Source organism: Amblyomma mixtum, chromosome 1 (assembly GCF_055824585.1).
Source record: "Amblyomma mixtum isolate Tamu chromosome 1, ASM5582458v1, whole genome shotgun sequence".
NCBI lineage: Eukaryota > Metazoa > Arthropoda > Arachnida > Ixodida > Ixodidae > Amblyomma > Amblyomma mixtum.
Window position 1 is genome coordinate 310,224,037 of NC_143012.1, and position 25,157 is coordinate 310,249,193.

Sequence of the window (25,157 nt, forward strand, 5' to 3'; positions counted from 1 at the left end):
CTGCATATTGTTAGTACTGACACAACAATGCAAGCAAAGCCTTGCTGAGCGATGGCAAACTGACACAGAAGAAAAAGTTAAGAGAAAAAAAAATTAATGGTTTTTTGAGGAAAGGAAATGATGCAGTAACTGCCTCACTTCTTGGTGGACACTCAACAGTGCCTTAAGGGAAGGGAGGAAGGTGGGAGAGAAAGAAGAAAGAGGTGCTGTAGTGGAGGTCGCCAGAATAATTTCGACCCCCTGGGGATCTAAATGTTCACTGACATCACACAGCACACGGGCGCCTTTTGCTTTTCACCTCCATTGAAACGCGGCCGCTGCAGTTGGCGCAAAGTGGGCACAACACATGACTTCAGCAAAAAGAGGACATATTTTTGGACATGTTCGATTATTTGGACTTTCTTGCGGCACCGTGACATGCATCATAGAGCTAATGTATAACAGCGCCTGAAATTTCAGACACATCGCAACTGATTGCTCAACTTTCTGGACCTCATTCACGCTTGTCACAGTGCCAACCCCAACAGCCAAGCCACCATTTGATGTGTATAATGGAACCTCGTTAATTCAGACTTCAAAGAGGATAGAAAACTTAATCAAATAAGCGGAATTCAAGCTAAAAGTTTGCAGAACTCCTCTGTGCGATGTGCTTTAGTCCCACATACGCGACGATGCGACAGCAAAGCATATGGAAGGACCGTGGCTTCACGGAGTCAGCGAGCAGAAAATGGCGGAGCCTAAAGTGCGGAGATTGTACCTATGAAAAAATGCACCACAGCCCCAACTGTCCTATCGCAACACCATCCAAGCAGGCAAAAAGCCTCTTGTTATACACAAGCCACCACAGAGTGCAGACTATAACGCATAGCGGGTTTCCAGGCTAGTGATTTGAAAGAAAACATCTTCGACGGAAGTCAGTCTGATTGGGTCTTGAGATAGTTGAGAGAAAACTGACGCCAACCAATATTTTAACCTTGCCCTTTGGCAAAGTTAAAATATTGGTTGGTGTCAGTTTTCGCTCAACTACTTCTGGGCTAGTGTTCTGCTGTGGCCATTACGGCTAATTATATGAAGGGCAATTCCGACGGAGCACTTGCTTCAGCCATCTGTTGGTTCTTTCTTTTGTGTATTGCCATCTTTGCCTTTTCGTTTCAAGCCCTCCAACAGCGGGCGCAAAGCATTTCCTGCACCGGCGGGCCCGATTTTATATTTGAACTTTGCCTCAGTTTGCACGTCTATCCAGGACATGCCAACAACTGTACAGCTAACAAGCGCTGAGCTCATAAAAGAGGTCAACACCTGTCGTCTGCGTATGAAACGCGCCACGAGATTTACAGTTATCTGAAGCATCAGGATGTGCACAAACTTGTTGACCATCTCATCCACCAATAGAAGTCAATTTTAACTGATTTTTACGACGAAATTTGATTTTTCGGACGTTTTCGCGGTCCCTAGAGCCCAAGAAATCAGTCAGCGACTTTACTTAGTTTCTCTTTACAGTAAAAGCTCGTTAATTCGACTTCAAAGAAAAATGTTCAAATTAAGGGATAACCCCGAAAAAACTGTCAAGAATTGCTTGCATCACAGTAAATTTATTCAGTTAAATAAAGGCTGGCTGATGCTGGCTGGCTGAGTAGCCGTTGCTGCAGCTGGCGCAAATCTCAGAAATGCAAAACCAAAACTAAGTGGTCGGACTGTTCGCGACAACGAGGCAGTCCGTTTTTCATCTCACCAGCCATCATCTGCATGCCAGATGTGCTCAGGTGACACTGCAACTTGGAGCTCAGGTTTTGAGTAGGGCTATTTTGGCGATCTCTTGCCGCGCAGATCATACTGGGACGTGGCCTTCATTCAGGAGTCCGTTTGAATTAACTGATGCAAGACTAGTAGCATCCGAATTGGCGAGTGTTTGGCACCATAGACTTACATGGGCATTGGTCAGGACAGAGCCAGCAGTTCAAATTATCGGGATTTCCGAATTAACGGGGGTCAATTAACGAGCTTTTCAATTATTAAAAAAAAAAAAACTGCTGTCACTAAAAGTTGGTTCATTGGTTTATTGGGGTTCAACATCCCAAAGCAACTCAGGCTATGAGGGACGCCATACTGAAGGGCTCTGTCAGTCTTCAGCTTGTAGTTTTACTTGCACTCATCAGCTATATACCTAGAGATGGAGCACATAACTGCCCTGGTAACAAAATTATGCCTTACCTGGGTCTCAAAATCTTCCAGAATCATTTCCATGGTCAGCTCAGGCAGGGGCTCCAAACCTTACGACAGGAGAGGGGAACAGAAATGAACATTTCAAAACAAGCAGACCAACCCCTATATTCATAAGTATTCCTTTCAGAGTAAATTTTCAAGCACTGCGCTCGAAAAAAGTACCACTGGACACAATAAAGCGCTAAAATTTTAAGTCAGGCTAGTTGGTTCGTGTGATCCATGAAGTAAAACAATACAAAAGAAGATTGAAAGAAAATTATAAAACAAATTTGTTTTAAGTGCTTCATTCGCTCTTCCTTAGTTTCTGCACAATGTCACTTCACTGCAACAGTAATGAAATGAAATACACTCTTCGCACAGAGTTGCACCAATTAAATCTTAGAGGCTGACAGCGATACCAAAAAGGATCTCAATGAAACTGAGTGTTGGTGAAAAATTAACAATATCTACAGCCTGCCCTAAAGACCCTGCAAAAGTACTGAAAATATTCCCGAAAGTCATCCCACACTTCATATTTAAATGGCTGACTTCAGTACCGAACCCCTTCCCCCACCTTCGCCTAGCCAGAATCACGAACTCCAGATGCCGAACTGCCATTACCAACCGTCATGCACAAATTCATGCAATTCAAATGGAAAAGTAATTTAAACATATCCATTTATATTTCACCCCTCTCAGTTTCACCAGAACGTCATTTTCAACAGACTCCCATAATCAAAACACTGTTGCAATTCTGGAAACTGTCCTTCACTGCCCATTAAATGCACGCAGGATCCTTTCCAATATGGCACATGGAGATCCTGCCACATGATGCTCTAAGCTGAACCCCAGGTGTGGAAAAGTAACTGTAAATAAATTCCCCGGCCTACCACTGAACAATATCTCGTCACAAAATGAGAGTATATATCTATGTTGAATACACTGTCAAGCACGAAAGAAAAAGACAGAAGAACATGCAAACAAGCTCAAAGTTAATGCTAACCTCTCCACTTGGAAGAAACAATTAAGAAGGATATGCAATTAGTAGCATGAAGTGAGAGAACTACGCCTCTTAGTGTGCCAATGACAGTTCAGATAATACACATTTCAAAGTGACGCCAGGCTAGTTTTAACTCATGCCATAACCGGAATATAGTGGCGCGATGAATCTACACCCCCCCCCCCCCCCTCCCCCTCCCCCGCCAGCTCCGCTTGCTTATGTAGCGGCAAGTGCTGCGAGCCTGGTTTCGTGCCTATACACACAAGTTTGCGAGATGTGGCGTCACAATATCGTCATCATCAGCAGCAGCCGACCGATTACACCCACAGCAGGGCACAGGCATCTCCCATGTCTCTCCAATTAACCCTGTCCTTTGCCAGCTGCAGCCACCGTATCCCCGCGCACTTCTTTATCTCATCCGCCCACCTAACTTTCTAGTGTCCCCTGCTCTACGCTTGCCTTCTCTTGGAATCGACTCCGTTAAATTTTTGTCGTATATCCCCGCTTGCAACAGCAACATAGAGAATGCAGGCCTGAGGCTTCAGGCATGCCAGCCTTCATGCCTTCATGCACCTAATCTGCAGTGCGCTAAAACCACGATCACGATCCTCGATCACCAAGGCGCTTCCCAAGCAAGTGGCCTCTCCGCCCGCGGAGAAGGGGTAGGATGACAGCGCCATGATCATGCAGCGGCGGCAGACAAGGAAATACCCCCTGCGCACAGGCCTTACAATGAGTGCGCCGCCACCGTTGCCCCAGTCTTGCCATGCTCATATGAAGCACCAACACACCAACATGCTCACCGAGAGACTTGCGCTCCTCATTGAATACTCGAAGCCAGTTCTGATCTAAGGAGTCCAGGTCATAGCGGCAGGTCTTTTCAGCCAGGGCGCTGACATTGGTCAGGACATGGAGATCATTGGAGAAAAACTCATCATGCGACAGCCGCAGAAACTTGGGAGGTCTGCAGGCAAGAAAGAGAAACAGACAAGAGAGCTAGTAACAAAGCTGCCAACAAGTTTTCCAAATCTCCATGCTATCTTTATCACTGCAAACAAAACTTACAGCTTGAAGTCGTTCGATTTGCTCTTTTTCTTGATGGCCCTGCACACAGAACACAAATATGATGAAGTCATTTCACGTCAGCAACTCTGAAAAACTACAGGCAAGCACTACACGGAGGTTCTTTTGAATTCTCAAACGAGTTGGTTCACTATACTGGAAATAAACTGAAACCGACCCCACAACGGGATCACCAATGAAATCTTTTACACTTTTTATAGAAGTCATTACATTTCATCGTGACCACTAAGAAATCGTTGGGAGATGTAAAACAAATAAACTCTGCAAAAAGTTCACTAGGAACAATTAAGACTTGCCTAATAACTTGCAAAGGGATAACGTTTATGCAGTCTTTGTCCTCCATTTACCTCTCCTTAAGGCCAGAGATCTGAAGCTAGTTAAAATCTTCAATCACGTTATACAGTGAAACCTCCTTAATTCAAATGCACTTAAATTTGAACTTTTGGTTTATTTGAACTATTGCTATGTCCTGTCAACAGCACATATAACATGGGGAGCCCAATAGAGCATCCCTTAAATTCGACCTCTGCATAATTCAAGGAAACTCTCATAAAAATTCACTCAAAGTTCGAATTACCAAGATTCAACTCCACAAGCACACAAAAAATGCTACTGCACTGACAGCTGCACAAAACTGCCCGAATGCCATTACCTTAAACTTGCAACAGCAAAACCAGCGGCACAGATAGCTAAGAAACTAGGTATGTAAGCTACTATAGTCACTCTGCTTGCATGCACACAATTAGTGGAACGTGTCATAGCTTTCATAAACATTACAAGCTAATTCACATGGCCATTCCTGGACACACACACACACACACACACAAAAAAACCAATGAGGTGCAGAATGTATCAGAAATGAAAAAAAAAAAAAAAACATTTGGACGAAGTGATTTTGAGAGGGGGGGGGGGGGGGGGGGGCAAATAAAATGAGAAACGTGGTCAAAACTTTCGATTTCTCAATTTTTTTTTCATAACCCTCAGGTCTTCAACCGCCTTGTGACAGATATGTAATTATAGTGAAATATACAGTAGTACATTTTTTTATGTGTAGTTGTCAAAAATTGCAAGTTGCGCTTTTGATAGTCACACTGCATCATGAATTCTGTGAGTTTCCTACTATGGAGAACCACAATCATATTATCAACACGAAGAGGAGAGATCAGAAGACCAGAGCTTCCCATGAATGCAATGGTGCATTTCTTTGGGCAGAGGAAAAAGCATACGAGGGAATAAACTTCAAGGTTTATTTTCTCAGCTTTTACTTCTGCGACTGCTATCACGCCTTCTTCGGAGAACAAAAAGAGCAGAATGTTTTTTACGCACGAATACTGAGACACTAAGGAGTGCAATAAAGTTCTCAACGTTTCTAAGTGCACGTGCAATATTGCTTAAAAATAATTTTCATTAGAAATTTTTGTATGTAAATATATTCATGGTGGAGTCGAAATTTTTACTTCCATGAGTGGTGGAGCTCTAGAAAAAGAACTAAGAGCTTTATTGCACAGAACAAAGCTTTGTGAACATGCTGACACATACCATTTGCACATTTTCTTCTTAATTATTTAACGCCTCAAAAATGAGTTTACGAGCGTGTTAATTACAATTACCGAACAACTTTGCTCCCTAGCTCAAAATAAAATGCAATTCTTGAAATTCTTATAGATAGTTACACATCTGTGCCCAACTCGGCTATGTATCATGCGTAAATAACGAAAATTTTTAATTGCCGCGCACCTCCTTAAGTTAACAAAAAAGATATCAAACCAAGCAGATATGCAGAATGCAGCAACACGCTAAACTTCAGATGCGTCCTTGACTAGTGCGCTACAGCATGTACTACTACGCGGCATTATGTGAACTGCTGCGGAAGTGGCAAGGAGACAAAAATCACACCACCAACACGGCCCTCTGCCATCGTTCTTGTCTTCAGTGCACTGACACCAATGCAGTCTTCCTCTCACCTTCGGCACAAAAAGGAGAAACTGACAGCCATGCCTGGCAACTAGGCCGACTGCTGCTGTGTGCACCCAGGCTGTATGTGGCCATGCAACATATACACAATCAGTGCTTCACTTTTTGGCGACTGCCACATCCCAAGACAGCAGCAGCCTCAGGGATGCATAGCTGGAGTTTCCGCTGCAAACACTACCTGTGATCCTCCACTCTGAATTCAGTGCTTTGGTATAGACCTTTCCACAAATTCCGCCGCGCCACCAAGCGGCCGCGCAAAGCACTCTGGGAAAACGGAGCGCCGCGGCGCCCGCGGCGCCGCGCTCGCGTCTTTTCGTCCGTCTCTCCGACTGCGCCTGCTCACCGGAAAGTCTTCCTCTGCCATCTCGTCACCATCGCTGTTTCTTATACCTGTGCTACATGGGAACGTTCGAATGACATCTGAGTCGAATGACATTCGAGAACTGGAATGACATTCGGACTCGACGGACGCGCGCGGTGCTACACGAAACCTTCCAAGCGCATTCGAAAGCCTCAGCTTGTTTTCAGTGTACAACGATGACGACGGCGGTGGTCACACTGCTCCGACAACGACACTATCACGGTCAACAGCAGCATGTGATTATAGTGAAATATCTGGTTTACTATAATTTGATTGCAGTGGGACAAGTTTTTCAGGCCAACGACACCGACGAATCCGATCGGCGGACGGTCAGCCTTGTCGGCGGCTGAGCGAAAGCACGGTGATGAGGCGGCGGTGCAAATATGTTCGCCCTTCTGAATGAGCGAAACGAACGGCCATATTTCACATGTACAAACCTGAACAGTCACCAGCGATAAGCGCCTGCCAAATTAATTTCAGTCGACGATGACTCCCTTCCCTTCCGCGACGACTAGGCCTAGCGAGTCCGTAGGATATGATCTGTGATTGCGGCGGTCGTGATGAGCGAATCACTAGCTTTAGCGAATGAAGATGGTCACCGAGTGTAGCTTTGGCAATAGTGACCTGAAATTAATTATTGCTTACATCGCTGGGCACGCATATGATGAACGTGAAACGCCGGTGTGACCCAGACTGCCGAGCCGTGCTTTACGGCCAGCAGCAGTCGTCGCCGTCGCTAGCTTGTGGATAACAAGTTAGGCCATTTCAATTAAAGCGAACGGTCGCCAAACATACTTCTGGATAAAGTAGTTTAAAATAAAGTACTGGTCACAACGGAGGAAGCCGGGACAAAAAACGAGAAGCGCCGGTCCTGCGCGATGTAAACAGCCCACGGTGGTTAAGTGTTTCTCAGGCGTGCGATCGCATCATCGCTTCCCACACATTATCGCACTGCGTAAACAAGCACGGATACAGCCGGTAAAAAAGAAAACAGGTTGATTAACAGAACTAAAGCGCCGATTGCGTTTTATGTCATGAGAACGAGTACTAACTGTTCGTACGCAGCGATGTAAACAACAGTATGAGTGCAGTTGTCCTCATGGCGCACTCCTGGGTAAATTTTATGCTGACGCGGTAAATGTTCACTGCTGTAATATATAATCTTCAAGCACTCCCTTAGACAGAACACGATCTATTTGCTAAACATGACACAGTTGGTTGACACAGTAAGCGTGACACAGTCGGATGTTGCGTTCCGCGGCCACGGATCACCAGCCGAGCACCAGCAGACGCAAAGACCGGCGTTCTCCCAATGCATGTATACACAGAGCCCTCTCCGCTCATGTGCCCATGGTGGTGGTGAATAACTTTATTCATACCCCCCCCCCCCCCCCCCCCCCCCCCCCCCCCCCAAAAAAAAGAAAATTATATTTTGTGGTGTTTCGAAGGCTTCCACAGGGTAAATCGCCCTTGCAAATGCCGATTTATCCTGCGCACCCATTCTAGCTTCAGCTTCTTGTCCTTGGGGAATACGTGGTAAGAAATCTTGATGTCCTTTCTCGTGTTGTTACTACAGCTGGGCACGCAGCACCTTTGACCGCCACCGCGATTCTAATCTGCAGACATGTCGAATGTCTAAAAAAATCCCCACATAATTGCAAAAAGACTAAGAGATAACCACCACAGCTGCGCGCTGCAACATTTACAACGCGCGCGAGAAGACGCACAACGCCTGAATACGGCGGAACAACACAGCAACACGCTTGACAGCAGACGACGCGGGCGGCGACCGCTCCTTTCTCCCATCATGCTTTGCGCGGATCCGCTAGGGGATGGCGCGGTGCTGCAATTTGTGGAAAGGTCTATTCAACTGCACCAGTCGGCTGCGAGCTGTTTTCGGGCAAAACAAGACACAGGGGAAACAAAATGTGCCACTAAGTCATCACTCACTTGACGGCAGGCTCTGGCAGGTGCCCAGGGTTGACAGGGACCTGGACCCCCCTTTCCCACTCTTGCTTCCATCCATCCGAGATGGGCCAGTAGTCGTCAGCCTCCAGGGGCTCACTATCCGGCAGCTTCATGGCACTGATCAGATCCTTGCGGAAGAGCTGCACACGTGCACACACGACATCGCATGAGAGAATGCTTAGTTTAGCTTAATTTATGGGGGTTTAACATCCCAAAGCAACTCGGACTATGAGCGTTGCTGTAGTGCGGGGCTCTTAAAATTTACCACCTAGGGTCGAAATTTTCATAGTGCCTTTGTTACAGATTTAACAAAGGTCAGTAAAATTAGCAGTTTGCTTAGTAATACTGAAATTTCGCAACACTGAAATTCATCTCCTAGCAAAAAACACACTGTGGATAACTCATGGGAAGGGAAAACTTTATTTACACTAATGGTTTTTCCTACGGTTTGGGGGCATCTTCAGAGACGTCTTGGTTCTACCCCCAGGAGCCTTCTCTGTCGATGTCGTCCGCCTCTAATCAGTGGTCGGTTGCCCTCAGTCCAGGGCTCCGCTGGCCACTGCCGCCAGTTGAGCTCGCTGCACCAGACCTTGTTGGTCTTCACAGCGGTCGCTGGACAGCAGAGTCTCCCACTGCTCCGCACTCGGGTTTTGTATTTTGGGGACCACGTCTATGTTTTGGCAGGCCCATGTGGTGTGGTATAGTGTAGGTTTCTCGTCGCACCAGGGACATTTGTTCGTGCATATCGTAGGGTGCATTTTGTTTAGTATATGTAGGTTTGGGAAAGAGCCTGTTTGTAATTGTCTCCAAGTGACAGCTTCCTCTCTGCTGAGAGATTTGTGCGGTGGGGGATATCACATTCTTCTGCCTCTATAGTTTTGCAGTATGGCCGAATATTCCCTGGGTGCTGGCGCGAGTTCGGCGGTCTCGTCGGATGCTCGGAAAGTAATGTATCCTCGAGCTATCCTGTCGGCCTCTTCGTTCCCTGCCACCCCCGTGTGCCCCGGTACCCACACAATTTTGTGTGGGATCTTGTCGTTTTGTTCTTCCTGGTTTTTAATTCTGTCGCTCGCTGCGAGGAGTATACGGAGCGTGACGACCTATCCTGCCATTCATGTAATTTCGGCAGGCTGTTTGAGAGTCCGTGAGTATTGTTAGTGACCGCCCGGTTCTATAGCCCTCCGCCACCGCTAGAGCAACCTTCATTTGCAATTAAAATGGTCCTTTACTTCTGCCCTTTCTTCGCCGGCTTGCAAGCATGCGAGCCTCCTCAGCACATCTATCATGCCAGCCACAGTAGCGCGCCAAGATGGCGACGACGCAGCAGTCTTGAGTTTGGTTTTGCTGTCATCATCATCCTCTTGTAAGTGCCTCGAGAATACTGCCGACACCGCTGCCACTGCTGTGACCTCATGCCACCTGTGGCGTCCTCACAGCGAGCCACGCCGGTGCAGTGCCCCCTCCTTACTCTCCTCTCTTTCTCCATGTATAGGGTGTCCTCCAATTAACAACCAATGAAATGAAATCAGGCCCACTCCGCTCCTCCTGTTTTCTACCGTAAGCACGAGTGTGTGTCTTTTTGCACAGATGCGCATAGTCAAAGTGAGAAGCGAGGTTGTCAGGTGTGAAGCGCGCCAGGTTTCACAGCTGACGGGTGGCCAACGGCACTGACCCTTCCAGGCCTTTCACCAAGCTTTGGGCATCTGGAAACACAATAAACGCGGCACGCTGCCTTTAAGCACAGGCAGCACATCACATTTGGCGCTGATTTTGGGTCAGATAGCGAGAGCAGCAGGATGAACTGGCAGGCTGCCAAGGCTGCGCAGATGCTTGTGCCAGCCTCGCTCGTACTTCCCCAGATGGCGCGGCCAACGGCGCACTCATCACAATGATTATCGACATAGTTGCATCTGCCTATGCGCTCTGTATGTGAAATCTGGGTGGCTCATATATTACATACACACTCTGATGAGTGTTTCGGCACGGGCTCCACCGCTCAACCACTCATGCCCCCGATACAATTTTTCCTTGGGTTCATTTCCAGCCAGAAATAAAATTTCGTTAGAATGGAAGCAGAGCAAAATTTACTTTGTTATATTGAAGCTAAAAATACACTGAGTTCTATGGACGCAAAGTTATGAAAATTTGAATACTTCGTTACATTGAAGTCTCTTAAACTGAGGTTGAACTGTAGTTGGTGACAGTGGCCAACTATGGCTAGATAAAATCGAACATGCTGAATACTCGTTTTGATGGTCAAGTGCGTTTTTTTGCACGAGGTCAAAAAAAAAAAAATGACAAGGCCAATGCATATTAGGTGCGCTCACACTTCGGTTTTCATTTCGGTTTCGGTTCGAGGCTTCGTTTTAAGAGAGCATTGCAATAGCAGTGTGTTCTGGACCTCTTGCACATAGATGTAAGTTGATGACCACATCCGAAGCACAGCGTGAGAGACTGACACCTAAACACGTGGGATGTTTGGTGGCGGTGATGATGTAGTGGTCTAATGCAGCGGCCAGCCAAGCTGATCTGTTCAAGCCGCCACAGGTTCGAACCCCACTTGTGGCCTTAGTGTTTTTGCGTGGCCATAAAGGCTGCTTTATTTATGAACCACACACTGGACCTCTTATTCTGTGGGGACGCCTTCGTCCCCTGCGTTCGCTTTCCCTCAACTCACTAGTTCCCTGTGGCTAGCTCCCCCGCAAAGCACTCCTCTCGGTTCGGTTACTTTTAACTAACAGGGGAGGGCGCTCGCGTCGCAGCGACAGCAGTGCCACGGATGGCGTGTTTTGGCGCTCGCGCGTGGGGGGAAGGCTCGCTCTCTTCTCGCTGGGACAGGGAAGCGTGTTGGACGTTTACATGCAAGGCTCCGCTCTTCGCCGCGGGCGTCCTCGTGTGGAAACGTGTTCCCCTCAGCTCGTCCCGTCCGGCCTCGGAGATATTCCCTCTGCCCTACCGTGGGCGAACATTCGCTCGTAACCTTGCTGGTGAGTCGGACATCCTCGATTCCTCAGTGTATTTTGTTGCTAGCTGGCGTTATTGTTGTTATAGCAATAAATGCCTTGTTTGTGTCAGCCACTGTGTCGTTCCTTTGTTCCCGCAGAGCACGGCCCGCCGTGGTCGGCGTGCGCTCGGTAGCGTACGCGACTACGGGGTGGGGTAAGCGCGGTTTTGAACCAGGTCAGCCGCGGTAAAACGGGGAGAACGTGTTTATCTCCCCTATTTTAACCCCACAATTCTTGTGCACGATTATTTCTCAAGAAATAGTACAAATTATAAATAAATAAAAACACAACCAACATTTTATGTTCCTACCCTTAAAGCATAAGAGGTACAACATTTAGCAGGCAGGAACAACCACAGATTGGCAAAATGTGGCCTGTAGAAGCATGCATGCCCCTTACTTCGGCTGGTTTGTTGTTTCGGTAGGAGCTGTTGTAGATTTTCGACATGGGTGGCACAGGCAATGGTGGCAGAATGCTCTTTGATGAGGACACTGGGAACACAAAAAAGTTTGAGAATAAATACGAATACCCAGCTGGAAACAAAATAAGCAGGATAACTATACATACATCAACATATACATCCAAACTCATTACACAATTCACTGTGACATGCCTCTAGGCTCACTGTACAAGAGTGCCCCAAAAGCCCACCTCCCACGCAGCTTGGTTCTTGCTCCACTAACAGGCACTTTGTGTGTTCATCACTGGCGAGGCACACTATGGCAAGGGACGCATTAACCACTGTCACACGGGCTGTCACGCCGATCCCAATCAAGCCCGTTCCGAATTGAAGTTTCCAGCATGCTACGCTGCTACACATTCCCACAGGACCCAAAAGTGACCTACAGCTCCAACGTTATCCAAAAGTAACCTAGAAATGTGGAAGGCCTTATTTGCCAAACAGGGATGTGATTGGCCGAAGTCACATTCAAGCAGCTTTTAAAGCAGTCTAAAGTGTCTTCTGGCGCAGGAAAGTAAGCGTTTGGCATAGATATACGAGGGGGTACCCAAAAGAAACCGGACTTATTTTTGTTTGAACTTATTTGTTCACATTTTAAGCACAGACTTTCAATCTCCTTCAAAGTATTCCTCACTTGCAATGATACGCTTGTCGAATCTTTCATTTCATTTTTCAAAACATTGTTTAAATTCATCTTTTGTTCTGCTTGACAGTGCCTCCGTCGTTTTTTCCTTCACCTCAGCAACATCAGCGAAACGCTTTCCATTCACCTATTTTTTCATTCTAGGAAACAAAGAAAGTAGCACGGGGCAAGGTCGGGAGAGTATGAGGGTTGAGGAATAGGGGTCATGCCATTTTTGGTCCAAAATTGTCGTAGAGACAGGGCTGTGTGAGCAGGGGCATTGCCATGATGGAAAAACCAGTCACCCGACCGCCACAAATCTGACCGCTTCCACCTCACATTGTTGCCCAATCTTTTCAAGACATCCAAGTAGAAAGCCTGGCTAACTGTCTGAAACTGCGGAACAAATTCTCAATGGACGACTCCTCTCACGTCGAAAAAACAAATCAGCATTGTTTTGAGGTTTGGTTTCACCTGACGAGCTTTCTTGAGGTGAGGTGAATTTGAAGTTTTCCATTGGCATGATTGTTGCTTTGATTCAGGATTCGATTCAGGAACACTTGAGTTGTCCCCATAGCATCGTCCTTGTAGGTCTTTCATAATATTTCAAGAGTTTCCATTCAACTTTTTCCGAGCAAAAATCAGAATTTCACCGGCGCACGCTGTTCACGAAAATCAGCCATTGCAAAAACGACATTCACACAAAACAGTCGTCACTCTAAAACTCTGCCTAAACTAGTCTGACCTCCTTCAACGACGGCACTCGGCTAACTGACTCTGGAATGTTCGTTCTATGCGCTCCTAGTGGCAAAACGCGCTACCACAGAAGCTTTGCAGACCAAAAAATTTAGTTCGGTTTCTTTTGGGTACCCCCTCGTATAGTGTACTTTCCAGTGTATAAGTTGCATTCCTTTCTTTTTTTACAATTTCTTGTCAGTGCGATTCGTATAGGACGAAAAATGACGTGCTACCAGTCCTCATCTTTTGCTGTTCCTAGTAATTATGTTTGAAAAGAAAATCGATGATTATAAGAGAAAAATGATCGAGTTACTACAGTTCTAGCGCAGTGCGATCTGCTACCATGATCCACTTCCATGGGTACCCCAACTAGGCCAGCCCAGTGGCACGTGTGTGCTCCTCGAGGCCACCTGTGCAGATAGCTCAGCATGGATGTGGTTCAGGATAGTGGAATGCAGATCACGCTATGCTAAAACTATATTTTTAAATTAAAATGTTATGCTATGGCTAGAATTCCATAATCTCACCACAACCGAACTGAATGCAGCGGCAGCACAAAGTGTGTGCCACCATCACATCCTGGTAAGTTCTATTCTGTAAAGTTTCACATTCATATTCTGGAAAGTTTCGATTTCAATGTCGCACTCGTACGGCTTCTTGAAGAAGCTAGGATGCAAGATTGAAGTTGCGTGCTGATGAATATGCACTGGAGAACGAGAACCATACAGCAGGGAGATAGCTCAACGCGAGAAAAAAAAAATTATCGGCAATCTGCTGCCTTCTTGAGAGTCCAACGAAGCCAATCCTGAAATCTTCGCCCACTGCCAACTTTGCGGCAGCTTGCCACTTTCCCCACTTCTGCCAAGCAAAGGACGCGAGTGTTTGTGCCATGCGCATTGCTGGAGTGACCACCACACCACGGCAATACCAGAGTGATTCCCTGCTTGCTGTAGGCCTCTTTTTCATTCCTCTGTTTTCATCACACGGGACGACAACATGCCCTAGCAGCATGATGATGAGGAGTTTCAGAAAAATTGCGTTTTCCACTAGTCTTGCCTAACTCAGAAGTAGGATAAATATGCAGCGCCGGAGAACTTCCTTCGTTAAGTAATTACGGAGTTCTGAGGCAGACTTGGTGCACGTTACTCATAATTTGTCGTTATGTAGCAGCATGCAGCAGGCTTTGCCTTTTAGCGCAGTTTGGTGCATTTGGTGCAGCAATCACCCCACTGGCCAAAGCAATGCATTTTGCAGTTTATCTACCTGCATTCTATATGCAGACTAGTAGAAATACTCACGCCGGCTGTCCTCATCTTCACAAGCACTTGTTTTTCTGCACCGTTTGCTTCCAAGTGTGGCTCCTGCACCCGAACATGAAAGAAAAATTAAGAGCTGAGCAACATGCCTGAAAAAAAAAAGTTTCCCGTGGCTTCTACCTGCCACTGTGTCTCAGTGGTTAAGGCACGGTGGCTCAGTGGTTAAGGCACTTGGCTAGTGAGCCGGAGTTCCCTGGATCAAACCTGGTCGCGGCGGCCATAATTCGATGGAGGCAAAACGCAAAGAGCACTATGTCAGTACACGTTAAAGATCCCCAGGTGATGGAAATTATTCCTCAGCCCTCCACTATGGCACCTTTCTTCTTTCAATCCCACCTACCTCCCTTTCCATATTACAGCGCAGTTCAGGTGTCCATTGAGATGCTAGACAATTACTACGCCATTTCCTTTCCTCAAAACCATTTTTTTTTCTTCATGGCTTCTAAAAATGTCAAACTATAAAGGAGTCGTACGCAGTCACATCTCTGATAGCATGCATCAAATTCTGAGCACAGAATTTGGTTTAACACTTGTGGAAACACCACTGTAGCTTTCTTTTTCATCATACTCATTCTTCTTTCTTTACTGTCATGCATTCCTCAAAAAAAAAAAGCTAGTGCAAGCTTCAAAGCACCTTGTTTTATCATGTTCCAAGTGCAGCTACTGCTTGAAAATATTATGAGGCACAGCCAATCATTTTGGTAGCGATAAAATTACTATCATCATGAGGGAAGAGTGCGATGAACTATTGCAGGCTATATGCTATTTTTTTCTCAAAAGAGGCCCCTTTTTTTTTTTGGTAACATATGCATATGACATCCTTGGAAGGCAATTTATCTACCGAGGCCAATTCATACTGGGGTTTTGGTCCCTTAGGGAAAGCCTTCCCTACTACACAATCTCCATTTCCAAAACAAAGAAGATACCACGACTTCAACGGCGTTTGCTACAACAGAGTAGAATCATTGCTGTGTCCAACACCTAGGCACCACTTTTGAGATGATGTCAGTTTTCACAAGCATGTGTTAAATACTCCTGCAACTCGACAACGATGGTGCTCCGACATTTATTACAAGGCAGTCAGAAAATAGAACAGGGAGAAAATACCCACGCAAAATCACAACAATTAAGCTGCTGCAGCACAGAGGTCCACTTGCGCTAAAGTACAACCTGCCATGCTACGACAGCAACCACAGTGCAGTTTATGCTCCGTAGCCTTCAAATGTGTCATAACGCACACTGCAGAAAGACCCACCCTTTATTTCGTGGAGCTATACGTGCAAACCTTTTCACTACCACCGAGCTCCCACTACTTTGTGAAAGAAGCCCCCATCACATCTTGCTTGCTGCAAGCCATATCCAGCTTGACTCCACATTAAAGAAAAAAAACCCACAAAACTGCAGAGCAAACGATGCAGTGCCGATTTCAAAGAAGGTATCTGCAGTGCGTACAGGCTTCTGTAACAAGTGTAACACTGTGTGCTACTCTTTATAACGCTGCCGCCAGCCATCCTCCCTATCTGTCCAATACATATTAAAAGCCTTACTCCAGCACAATGCACTGCAAACGGCAACATGGTACCGACCTGTTAGGCCGCTGCCGGCGTCTATGGACGAGCGCTTTTGCTTCGCACCGGATGACATCGTCGCAGCTCGGCGGGCGCGCTGGCGGCCTTTTTCTTCGGCGCCGCCACCGCTCCCCGCTAAAAATGCAGTGTCGTTGTCGACCCTTGCGAAAGAAAACGAAAACACGCGTCACAAAAAGCAACATTCATTCATGTCTTAATTCATTCACTGGCTTCAAGCACTGAACGTGAAGATAGTAAGCACGTGGGTTGTCAGAATGCCGGTCAAAACAACGGAAGGTAACCTGACGCGCGCGTCTTCTCAAATCGGTTAAGCTCAAAATTGCCGCGGAGAGTGTCTTGAGGCGTACAGAGGAGCGACGCCTTTGAAAACATATTTTATATGCATTTTCGGTTCCTTCGCTTCATTCAATTAATGCGATACAGAAGGGACAACACCGGGCTACGATTTACCTCTCAAATGCAGAAAGCATGCTTCCCAGTGTTACCAAACGACCCCGAGCGCGCGGTCGACATGCATCCCCCTCCCCCTCGACATCACCTGCCACAAAGCTCACTTGCTGCAACAAGGGCTAAAATACTCATGGGGCCAGTAAACAAAGATGCCACGGCAGGTTAGCGCTACTAAAGTCGAACGATGACACGTTGCAGAAGCCGTTTTTTGGCCCAGTACGCAATAGGCCCCTCGCCTTCATCACCCATATTTGGACACTGGTCACCACAACCACGGCTTTTCAGAGCCCACAAACTTACCCCGTGGCTCGAGTTAGAAAGCAAAGTTCATTATCACCGAGTAGACGTGCGCGCACATATATTCACGAAGCGATGGCGGTCACATTGTTTGTTCACCCGACGATGAACCACGGTTTGGCGCCATTATGATCTGCGGTCGCGCTACACAGACGGCGACGGCACGTGATGATCCATACGAGCATTCATCTTGTCAGTATTCTTAGGTGTCTTCTTCAGGCTTTGTGCAAGGGAAAGTCCAACGCAAGCATTTCAGCTATTGAGCTTTCAGTGCAGCACAAATTCACTTCGAAATCGGATAACTGCTATTCGCCTTTACTTGCCATTGCTTGTCACTAGGCCTCGTCACAGTGTTGATGGCAACGCATGCGGATAGGCGCCAACGGCATCTCAGTGGAACGCCGCGACGTGTTTTGTACGAGAAACGAGCGCTGGAACAAGCAAAGTTTTAAAACACCAGAAGAACAACGAACTAACAAGGTATGTACAACAAGGGTGAACTTTATTGTGAGCGAGTAAGTCATGTTCACGGCTTCCTTGACGAAGTTTCACTGGTTTCACGGTTTGTTTACGACACTACGGCCTACGGCTATGTTTACTGCTGCAGCCTGCCATTCAAGTCTGCTGCGTGCATGGCTGCGTGCATACGTGTGTCCGTGCCTCTGCACGCTTCTCAGTGACTGGTGTTTTGCAGGTGCCTGAGCATTCCTTGCACCAAATTTTATTTTTCTGAGTACTTCACATTAGTTTCGAAGGCTACGAAGATATTGCACTATTTATACATGGCCGAGTTCGACGTAAGCAGTCCGTAGTCTGGCTAAAGTTTCCCGCAGTTATCTGCGCCAGCCAGCTGAACAAGACACTTCCTGGTATACAATTCTGGCAGAACACTGGTCATGCACAAATCCAATATCTTTGCCGTCAATCCCCAAACCCTTTCATCGCCGTCGAGCACAAAGACCGGCGCCAAGTGTTTTGGTACACCGGGATATGTCCAATTAGTGTACTCCCAACCGCGAGGGTCACACAAACTATTCAAAGACGGCATGAACACCTTCTCCACTTCGTTTTTGTTCACTACGAGTTCTTCCATAAGCGACTCAGGAGCTGAGGAGTTCACGAATGCCACAACCGGCGTGACGGATATCTCGGAGCCAAGCGACGGAAGCGGGTGGATGGGTCCCCACACATCAACGTTAGCAGGTGGTATTCCAAGCTCCTCTTCAGTCTCTCGCAGGGCTGTCTCCGTGGCTGACATGTCGCCCTCGTCGGCGATGCCCCCCGGGAAGCTAATAAGCCCGGCATGCCTGGCAAGGTTCTGTGACCTCAACGTCAGCAGGACGGCGGGCTCGCCCCGCTGGTTAAAGCAGAACGGCACCAGCACCGCGGCTGTCAGCGAGGTCGGGACGCTGCGAAACAGGCGGCTGTACTCCTCCGATGACCTCGCTAGAGAATCCATGCAGGATCTCTTCCGATCGTCGGAGAAAAACGTGACGTCGAATTTTGGGGTGCTGAACCGGCGAACATTTGCAATCCTCGACAGTCCGTTCAAAGACCACAAGAGAAAATGTGCGTTATGTTTCGTGAAAGCCATTGCCCCAGCACCGCATAACTCACATACCTACACTTGTCACATCTTGACTTGCGCTGACCACGCTAACAGCTAGTTTCCGAGTAAACACTCCGCAGTTTTTCCACAGCTGTTCCACTAGCAGCATTCCCAAGACAGACGAGTAAGCACGTGACCCCTCCTTCGAATTTCCGCAAGGGATTTGAAGTTCAGTTGCAACTAGCGCCACCCTTCACACGCGTCCACGTCGTGTTTGTTGTTGTTGTTCACCTCATGGGATGGCGCATACCCACAGAGGGGGATCGGCCAAGAAGAGGGGTGCATAGAGAGTTTTTGAGATTGTTTGCTTATTTGTTTAGTTTTGTTTTCTGGGGAAAAATAAATAGATAAATGAAGTAATAAATAGAAATAGCAGAATGCTGGGGAAAAGAATCTTTATGAGAAAGCAGAAAGACTAAAAAGAAACAGGGCAAGCATAACGCACGCAGGAGCTGGACTCAGCAAGATCTCTAGCAGAGGGAGTTGATTAAGAAATAAATGAATGAAAAAAAAAATAATAATAATAATAGTAACGGTGGATAGAAAAAAAAAAGTAATGATGAGCAAAAAATTAAATAAATAAATAAAGAATAAAATATTAGCAAGGTAACCGTTTAGATTCCAGTAAAAAATTTTGAATGGCGGTAAAAACAGACCTGTGGCTGTAACCGAGAATGGTGGCCCCAAATGACAATATGATCGGGCTGCTCAAACTAAGGCCAAGCTGTTGCAGTGGTTGCTCTAAATATCGACGTCTCATCATGGTGAAGCGTCGACAAAACAACAAAAAATGGTCTATTGATTCTTGTTCACCACAGAATGCGCAGACGGGAGAAAGCGCCAAACCAGACCTGTGCAAATAAAAATTTAAGGGCGGGATCCGGCAGCGCAGCCTAGTTAGAGAGACTTCAAGCTGTCGCGAATGGCATGATTTCCTGCTCCACGGATACTGAAGATGCAGGAAATCATCAGATCTTAAAATTGATCCTGATGTCATGCCTAACAAAATGCTTCTCCGAAACCTCGCTGCTGTGATGTACGCTGTAGCCGGGAGAATAGGTAGCACAGGGCCATTGAGGGACGCTTTTGCCAGGCTATCAGCCACTTCATTGACTGTCACACTGCTATGACCCGGTACCCATATCATATGTAAAAGGCTCAAATGGGGAGGAAGTAATGATAAGAAGGTGTTGAGGATTGGAGAATCCGTAGCTGAGGCAAGGGACAAGCACAAAGAAAAGGAGTCAGTAATGACAGCCACTGCGGAGAAAGAAGGGTCTAGTTTCCGAAGAGCAAGCACCACCGCCAGAAACTCCGCTTGGAAAATTGGGGTGAAATCCGGAAGACGCACAGAAAAAGACCAATCCAGAAGCGGGCAATATATTCCCACTCCTGCCTTTTCATCACATTGGGAGGCGTCAGTAGCAATCATTATGGAAACAGGTAGGCTTTTTAAATGGTCTTCTAATAATCCATTTAAAATGCTTGATGGTAAATGCTTTGCATTCTTCGGGAAAATGTCATCATAGACAATTTTCACGGCAGGCCCACTCTTCTGTGTCGGAAGTATGTCAGACAGGAGTACATTTAACGGGTGAAGTAAAGATTGTACCAGTACTACCTGCGGTGTATGAAATCGAGGCCAGAGGATTCCAAAAAAGAAGGTCGGCTGGCAACAAAACACAGACGAGGAACGGTGGAAACTTGAGTCATATATCGTGAGGTACGTCTGAACAGTGAGAAATTTAAATCTAGATACTAAAGGTGGAATTCGAGCTTCAAGGTAAAGCACGTCGTTGGCTACAAATTTAGGGAGGCCAAGGCACAACCGTAGAGCTTCCCGCTCTAAAAGAACAAGCGGGCGAATTTTGTAAGCAGCTGAACCAGAAAACAGCACTGATCCAAATTCTAACATTGGTCGGACGTACATAACATAAATCATTAAAAGTGCATCTCTCCGCATTCCAGACCGGGGATTGCTTAATCTACGCAACATGCCCACAGCACGAGTGCCTTTCGCTGCAACATGGTCAATGTGAGAGCGCCATGTGAGCTTGTCGTCATAAATGACACCAAGATATTTTAAAGACTGAACTTGGGGAATAATTTGTTGCTTGTAAGTTAGAGAAAGAGCAACAGGATCTTGGAGTCGGAAAACAAGAGTAGCGCATTTGCTAACATTTAAAGTGAGTCGTAGGCCACCCAACCAACTCTCAAGCAAGTTCACGTAAGATTGCAGACGCACGTAAAGAGATTGAATGTCAGGAGCAGCCGAGAAAAAAGCAATGTCGTCCGCATAGACGTACGTGCGAATTTCGTGATGACTGGGAATTGAGCTCAGTAGAATGTTGAAGAGTATGGGTGAAAGGATTGCCCCCTGAGGAACACCTCTAGTTTGATTATACCATCCAGAGTTGACACCATGGAGTGTACAATAAAACTGCCTCTTATCTAGGAACGCCGAGAGCCAAGCAATTATGTAGTGTGGAAACTGCAGAGTCTGCAGTCTTTGCAATAATATGGTGTGTTCCACACTGTCGTAAGCTTTGGCTACATCTAATGTAACCAAAGCAGCATGCATTTTTTGACGCCGCGCAAGGAGGATTCGACTTTCGAGGTCAACATGGGCATTCCATATTGAACATTTTCGACGGAAACCGATTTGACAGTGACTGAGGATATTTTCACTATCCACAAACTCCGAAATACGTAGGAGCAAGACCCTTTCAATTAATTTAACCACATTGGATGTCAATGAAATAGGTCTAATATTTTCCAGAGAATAGCCGCCGCCATTATTTTTAGGTAAAGGAATCACTTTGGCGAGTTTCCATTCAGGAGGAATCCAAGCATGATTGATGGAATCATTTACTAGCTGTAATAAAGAGTTAGGATACTCCTCAAAGAGGATCTTTATCATTTTTGAAGTTACCCTATCAGGTCCAGGAGCAGCTGATGGTAACCTCAGCACTATAGGCGAAAGTTCTGAGAGGGTAACCTGAGGGACAAGCTTAATCTGATCCACTGACGCTACACACACGGAGTGCAAAGGTAGTGCAGACGAGAAACGCTTCTCTAATCCTTTGGCAATGGTTTCAATGGTGTCTGTTGCTTCTTGCGGAGTCAAGACACATGAGGGAAAATTACCTGGGGCCGGTACCTTTTTCCGCGAGTGTAAAAATCTGAAAAGTGCACGTCGGTTTCCTGATTTCGTCAGGAAATCGAAACGCTCAGATTCATAATCGTCTTTAGCGCGCGAAACCGTGCGTTTAAAAGTGGCTGCAATAAACTTATAATCATGCCAATTTTTCGGGCACTGATTGTGGAGGAGCTTCTTCCATGCAGCCTTTCTGCGTCTGTAGTCCCGCGTACAGTCTGCATTCCACCACCTTGTTGAATTGGTCCCTTTTGATGTACGCACCAGGAATTCGGACTTTTTGCGGCATTCCTCAATAGCCAAGCAAATGTCTTTTGAATTATGATCGTCTTCAGAACTTAACGCTGACGCAAGAGAAGAGCGCAAAGTAACCTGGAACTGGTTATAATTAATATATGATCTCAACTGTGAAGACGCTGGAGTTAAGCGGCAGTTAACCTCAAAAATAATAGGTATGTGATCACTAGATGTACCACAACCAACTGTCGACCAATTCAGAACAGGAACACAAGGGCTGGAGAAAGTTAAATCTAATACAGATACGGTTTGAGCCCGAAGAAAGGTCGCCAAACCTGAATTCATGCACATAAGGTTGTTATCTGTAACCCAATCCCAAAGGCGTTTGCCACAGGGATCTGTCTTATATCCCCACGATACATGGTGCGAATTGAAGTCGCCTGCCAACAGAACTGACTTCTGGCAATTGACTAGTAGAAGATCTAGAGGCCTTGAATCCTGCACACCATTAGGAAAATAAGCATTAACTAATGAGAAGGGATAGCACCCAGGAATTACAAAGTCTAAAGCCATCATCTCACAGTCTAGAGAAGAGAACTGGAAAACAATTTTGGCCCTGTGACAAAATTTTGAAGAAACCAGAATGAGCAACCCCCCTCCTCTTGACTGGCGATCTTGGCGAAATGAGGAATAATTTTGTAAATGGAAATGTTTTTCAGGTGAAAGCCAGGTTTCTTGCAAAATGATTATGTCTGGATTAAGTTGTGATGAAAGGTAAAGTAAATCTGTTGAAGCTGAAATGAGTGATCGACAGTTCCACTGGAGTATTCGTAACACCCCTATGGTGGCGCAATCTGAGCAGCAGCAACTGCCTGCTGCAAAATATTTTCCTTTGGCTTAGAGCCCAGCTGTTGTTTCTTTGATTTCGGATTTTGAGGAGAAGACGGGTTAGACATATGGGAGCCACTGCGTTTGAGGACTCGCGTATCTGTATCCATCATCTCTGCATCATGAGTGACTGGGACATCATTCGAAACGCCGGAGCTATTAATAGGAGCATCAGGACTAACTGGTTCCTGGGGTAGCGATATGACCGGTAATGAAGGTTGAGAAAGCAACGATGGCAAACGTGTCATCTGTGAAGATATTGCAGATTGCATGGCCTGAGTAATCTGCGTAGCGAGAGCGTTTGAGATGCTCTCTGTGACAGTTGATACAATCTTTTCAATCATTTTCGTCATTGAGGCTTCTACAGCAGTCACTATGGCCTGCGAGACAGATGCATCGAGGGCGACACCTGAGCGGGCTGCCACACCCGCATAGCCGTGCGCTCTTTCTTTAATTTCAATTATGGCTTCACGCCGCGAACAGCGTTTGCGGTCAATTAACTCAACAATTTGAGATTCCTGAGCCCGAGAAGGGCAATCCAGGAAATTTGCAGCGTGATCACCCCCGCAAAGGCAACACTTAACCTCCTGTTCGGTGCATGCAGTCGATGCATGGTCATTGCCGCAGTTGCAACATCGCAAGGTGGACTTGCAACCACCAGCACTATGTCCATATCGCCAGCAGTTGTTACATTGCAGTGGCTTTGATGGAAGGGGATCGACCCGGAAGATCAGTGGCCATGCTTTAATTTCTGACGGGCAGGAAGTACCAGCAAAAGTGACAATGACTGATTCGGTTGGTATACGCACATTATTCACCTCCCGGCTACATCTGTACACAGCAACTACGCCTGCCGCTGAGAGAAGGTCGAGGGTCTCCACCGGAGACATACAGGAGTCGACGCCACGGACTAGACCTTTTGTGCAGGCGAGATGGGAAGGAATAAAGCTGTTAACCGGAATAGATCCAAAGGATGCGCAGTTTAGAAGATCCTTTACGCAGGATAGGTCTTGGGAACGGCACAGTATCCCGCCGCGTCCAAACTGCCTCACCTCAGAAATTTCCTCATAGAGGGACGTGGCTGCCTGGAGAGCAGCTCGAACAGACCCTGGGTTGGACATTTTGATGGCACCACCATCCTTCGGCACCAGCGCCACAGGAATGCTGCGGACGCCTGTGCGTTGAAAAGCTTCCAGAGGCATCTCATTAGGCGATAGGGAAGCCGACCAGGGGGAGCTCCCCCGGCCGGCAGACTGCGTAGACATCAACTCAGTTAAGCGAACTGCGTGCGTTATCTACACAAGACAAAATGCGCAAAGGCGCAGGGGGAAAAACAAAAACAGGACAAGCCACCCAATACTTAGCAGTAACTGTCTCATCTCGGTGAACACCCGAACCGCGCCCTAAGAGAAGAGATAAAGGAGGGAGTGAAAGGAAGAAAGGTGCCGTAATGAAGGTCTGCGGAACCATTTGGGGATCTTGAAAGTGCACTGACATCGCACAGCACACGGGTGCCTTTTGCGTTTCGCCACCTTCGAAATGCGACCGCCGCGGTCGGGTTCGAACCCGGGTACTCCGACTCTGTAAACGAGCACATTAACCTCTGAGCTTCCGCGGCGGGTCTTCGAACTTCTTTCGGTTTGGGTCCTTTCGTGGCGCTTAACCTTTCCTGTCAGGCCGACTTTCTTTTCTGAACTACACCGTAGCCTTCTTGGAACACTGCACCAAGTCACCCGTTTTCACTTCTGAACCTCGACTTCGATGCCACCTCGAGAGTCCCGCTGATTAATCATTCGACGGTGCATTATTTCCTATTGGTAAACATGTTCATTTCTGTGCCTAGGGGCTACAAATGACGGTACCTTCAGGAACTTAATGCAGTCCGCATGGCCAAGCTGCCAGTTTTTGTTTCCAAATACAGTATACCTTGAGTATCCCCGTGATGCGAACATTCCAATGTGCACAACTTGGCATTGCATGTCTATTTCTCAACACTTGCGTTTTCGTTACCTTCCCTCCGATGCAGTTCATTATGAGACCAAGTCCGAGCTTTCCTTCCCGAGCCGCGACTTCAATGTGGTCTTAATCATCACTACAACATTGTCATCCCTGTCACTCCACGTTTATGCCAGTATTCCCATTCGAGCTACTTGAGACTTTGAACATTGAAAGCATAGTTACTAGCAGTAAACTGAGTTGCA

At 46.7% G+C, this 25,157-nt stretch overlaps 2 protein-coding genes across 4 annotated transcripts in view; both read right to left on the reverse strand.

Moving 5' to 3' along the window:
• The window catches only part of LOC149372405 (uncharacterized), a 37,509-nt gene extending 18,707 nt beyond the window's left edge, over nt 1-18,802 (reverse strand). Inside the window, exons 1-8 of one of the 3 annotated variants that reach the window (XM_089566867.1) lie at nt 18,687-18,802; nt 16,316-16,458; nt 14,712-14,774; nt 11,993-12,084; nt 8,571-8,728; nt 4,268-4,306; nt 4,006-4,166; nt 2,212-2,270 (exon numbers count right to left, since the gene is read on the reverse strand). In XM_089566867.1, the coding sequence (XP_089422993.1) occupies nt 2,212-2,270; nt 4,006-4,166; nt 4,268-4,306; nt 8,571-8,728; nt 11,993-12,084; nt 14,712-14,774; nt 16,316-16,373 (630 nt within the window). In that variant the 5' untranslated portion in view covers nt 16,374-16,458; nt 18,687-18,802. Of the gene's footprint in view, nt 1-2,211; nt 2,271-4,005; nt 4,167-4,267; nt 4,307-8,570; nt 8,729-11,992; nt 12,085-14,711; nt 14,775-16,315; nt 16,459-17,068; nt 17,448-18,686 lie in introns of those variants that run through there. The other 2 variants (XM_089566868.1, XM_089566866.1) reach the window with 2 other exon arrangements.
• LOC149372406 (mitochondrial coenzyme A diphosphatase NUDT8-like) lies at nt 17,547-18,693 on the reverse strand. Its single transcript, XM_089566873.1, has one exon. It carries the CDS (start codon nt 18,657-18,659, stop codon nt 17,883-17,885), a length of 777 nt encoding a protein of 258 aa, XP_089422999.1. The 5' UTR covers nt 18,660-18,693; the 3' UTR covers nt 17,547-17,882.
• Nucleotides 18,803-25,157: the final 6,355 nt, after the last annotated feature.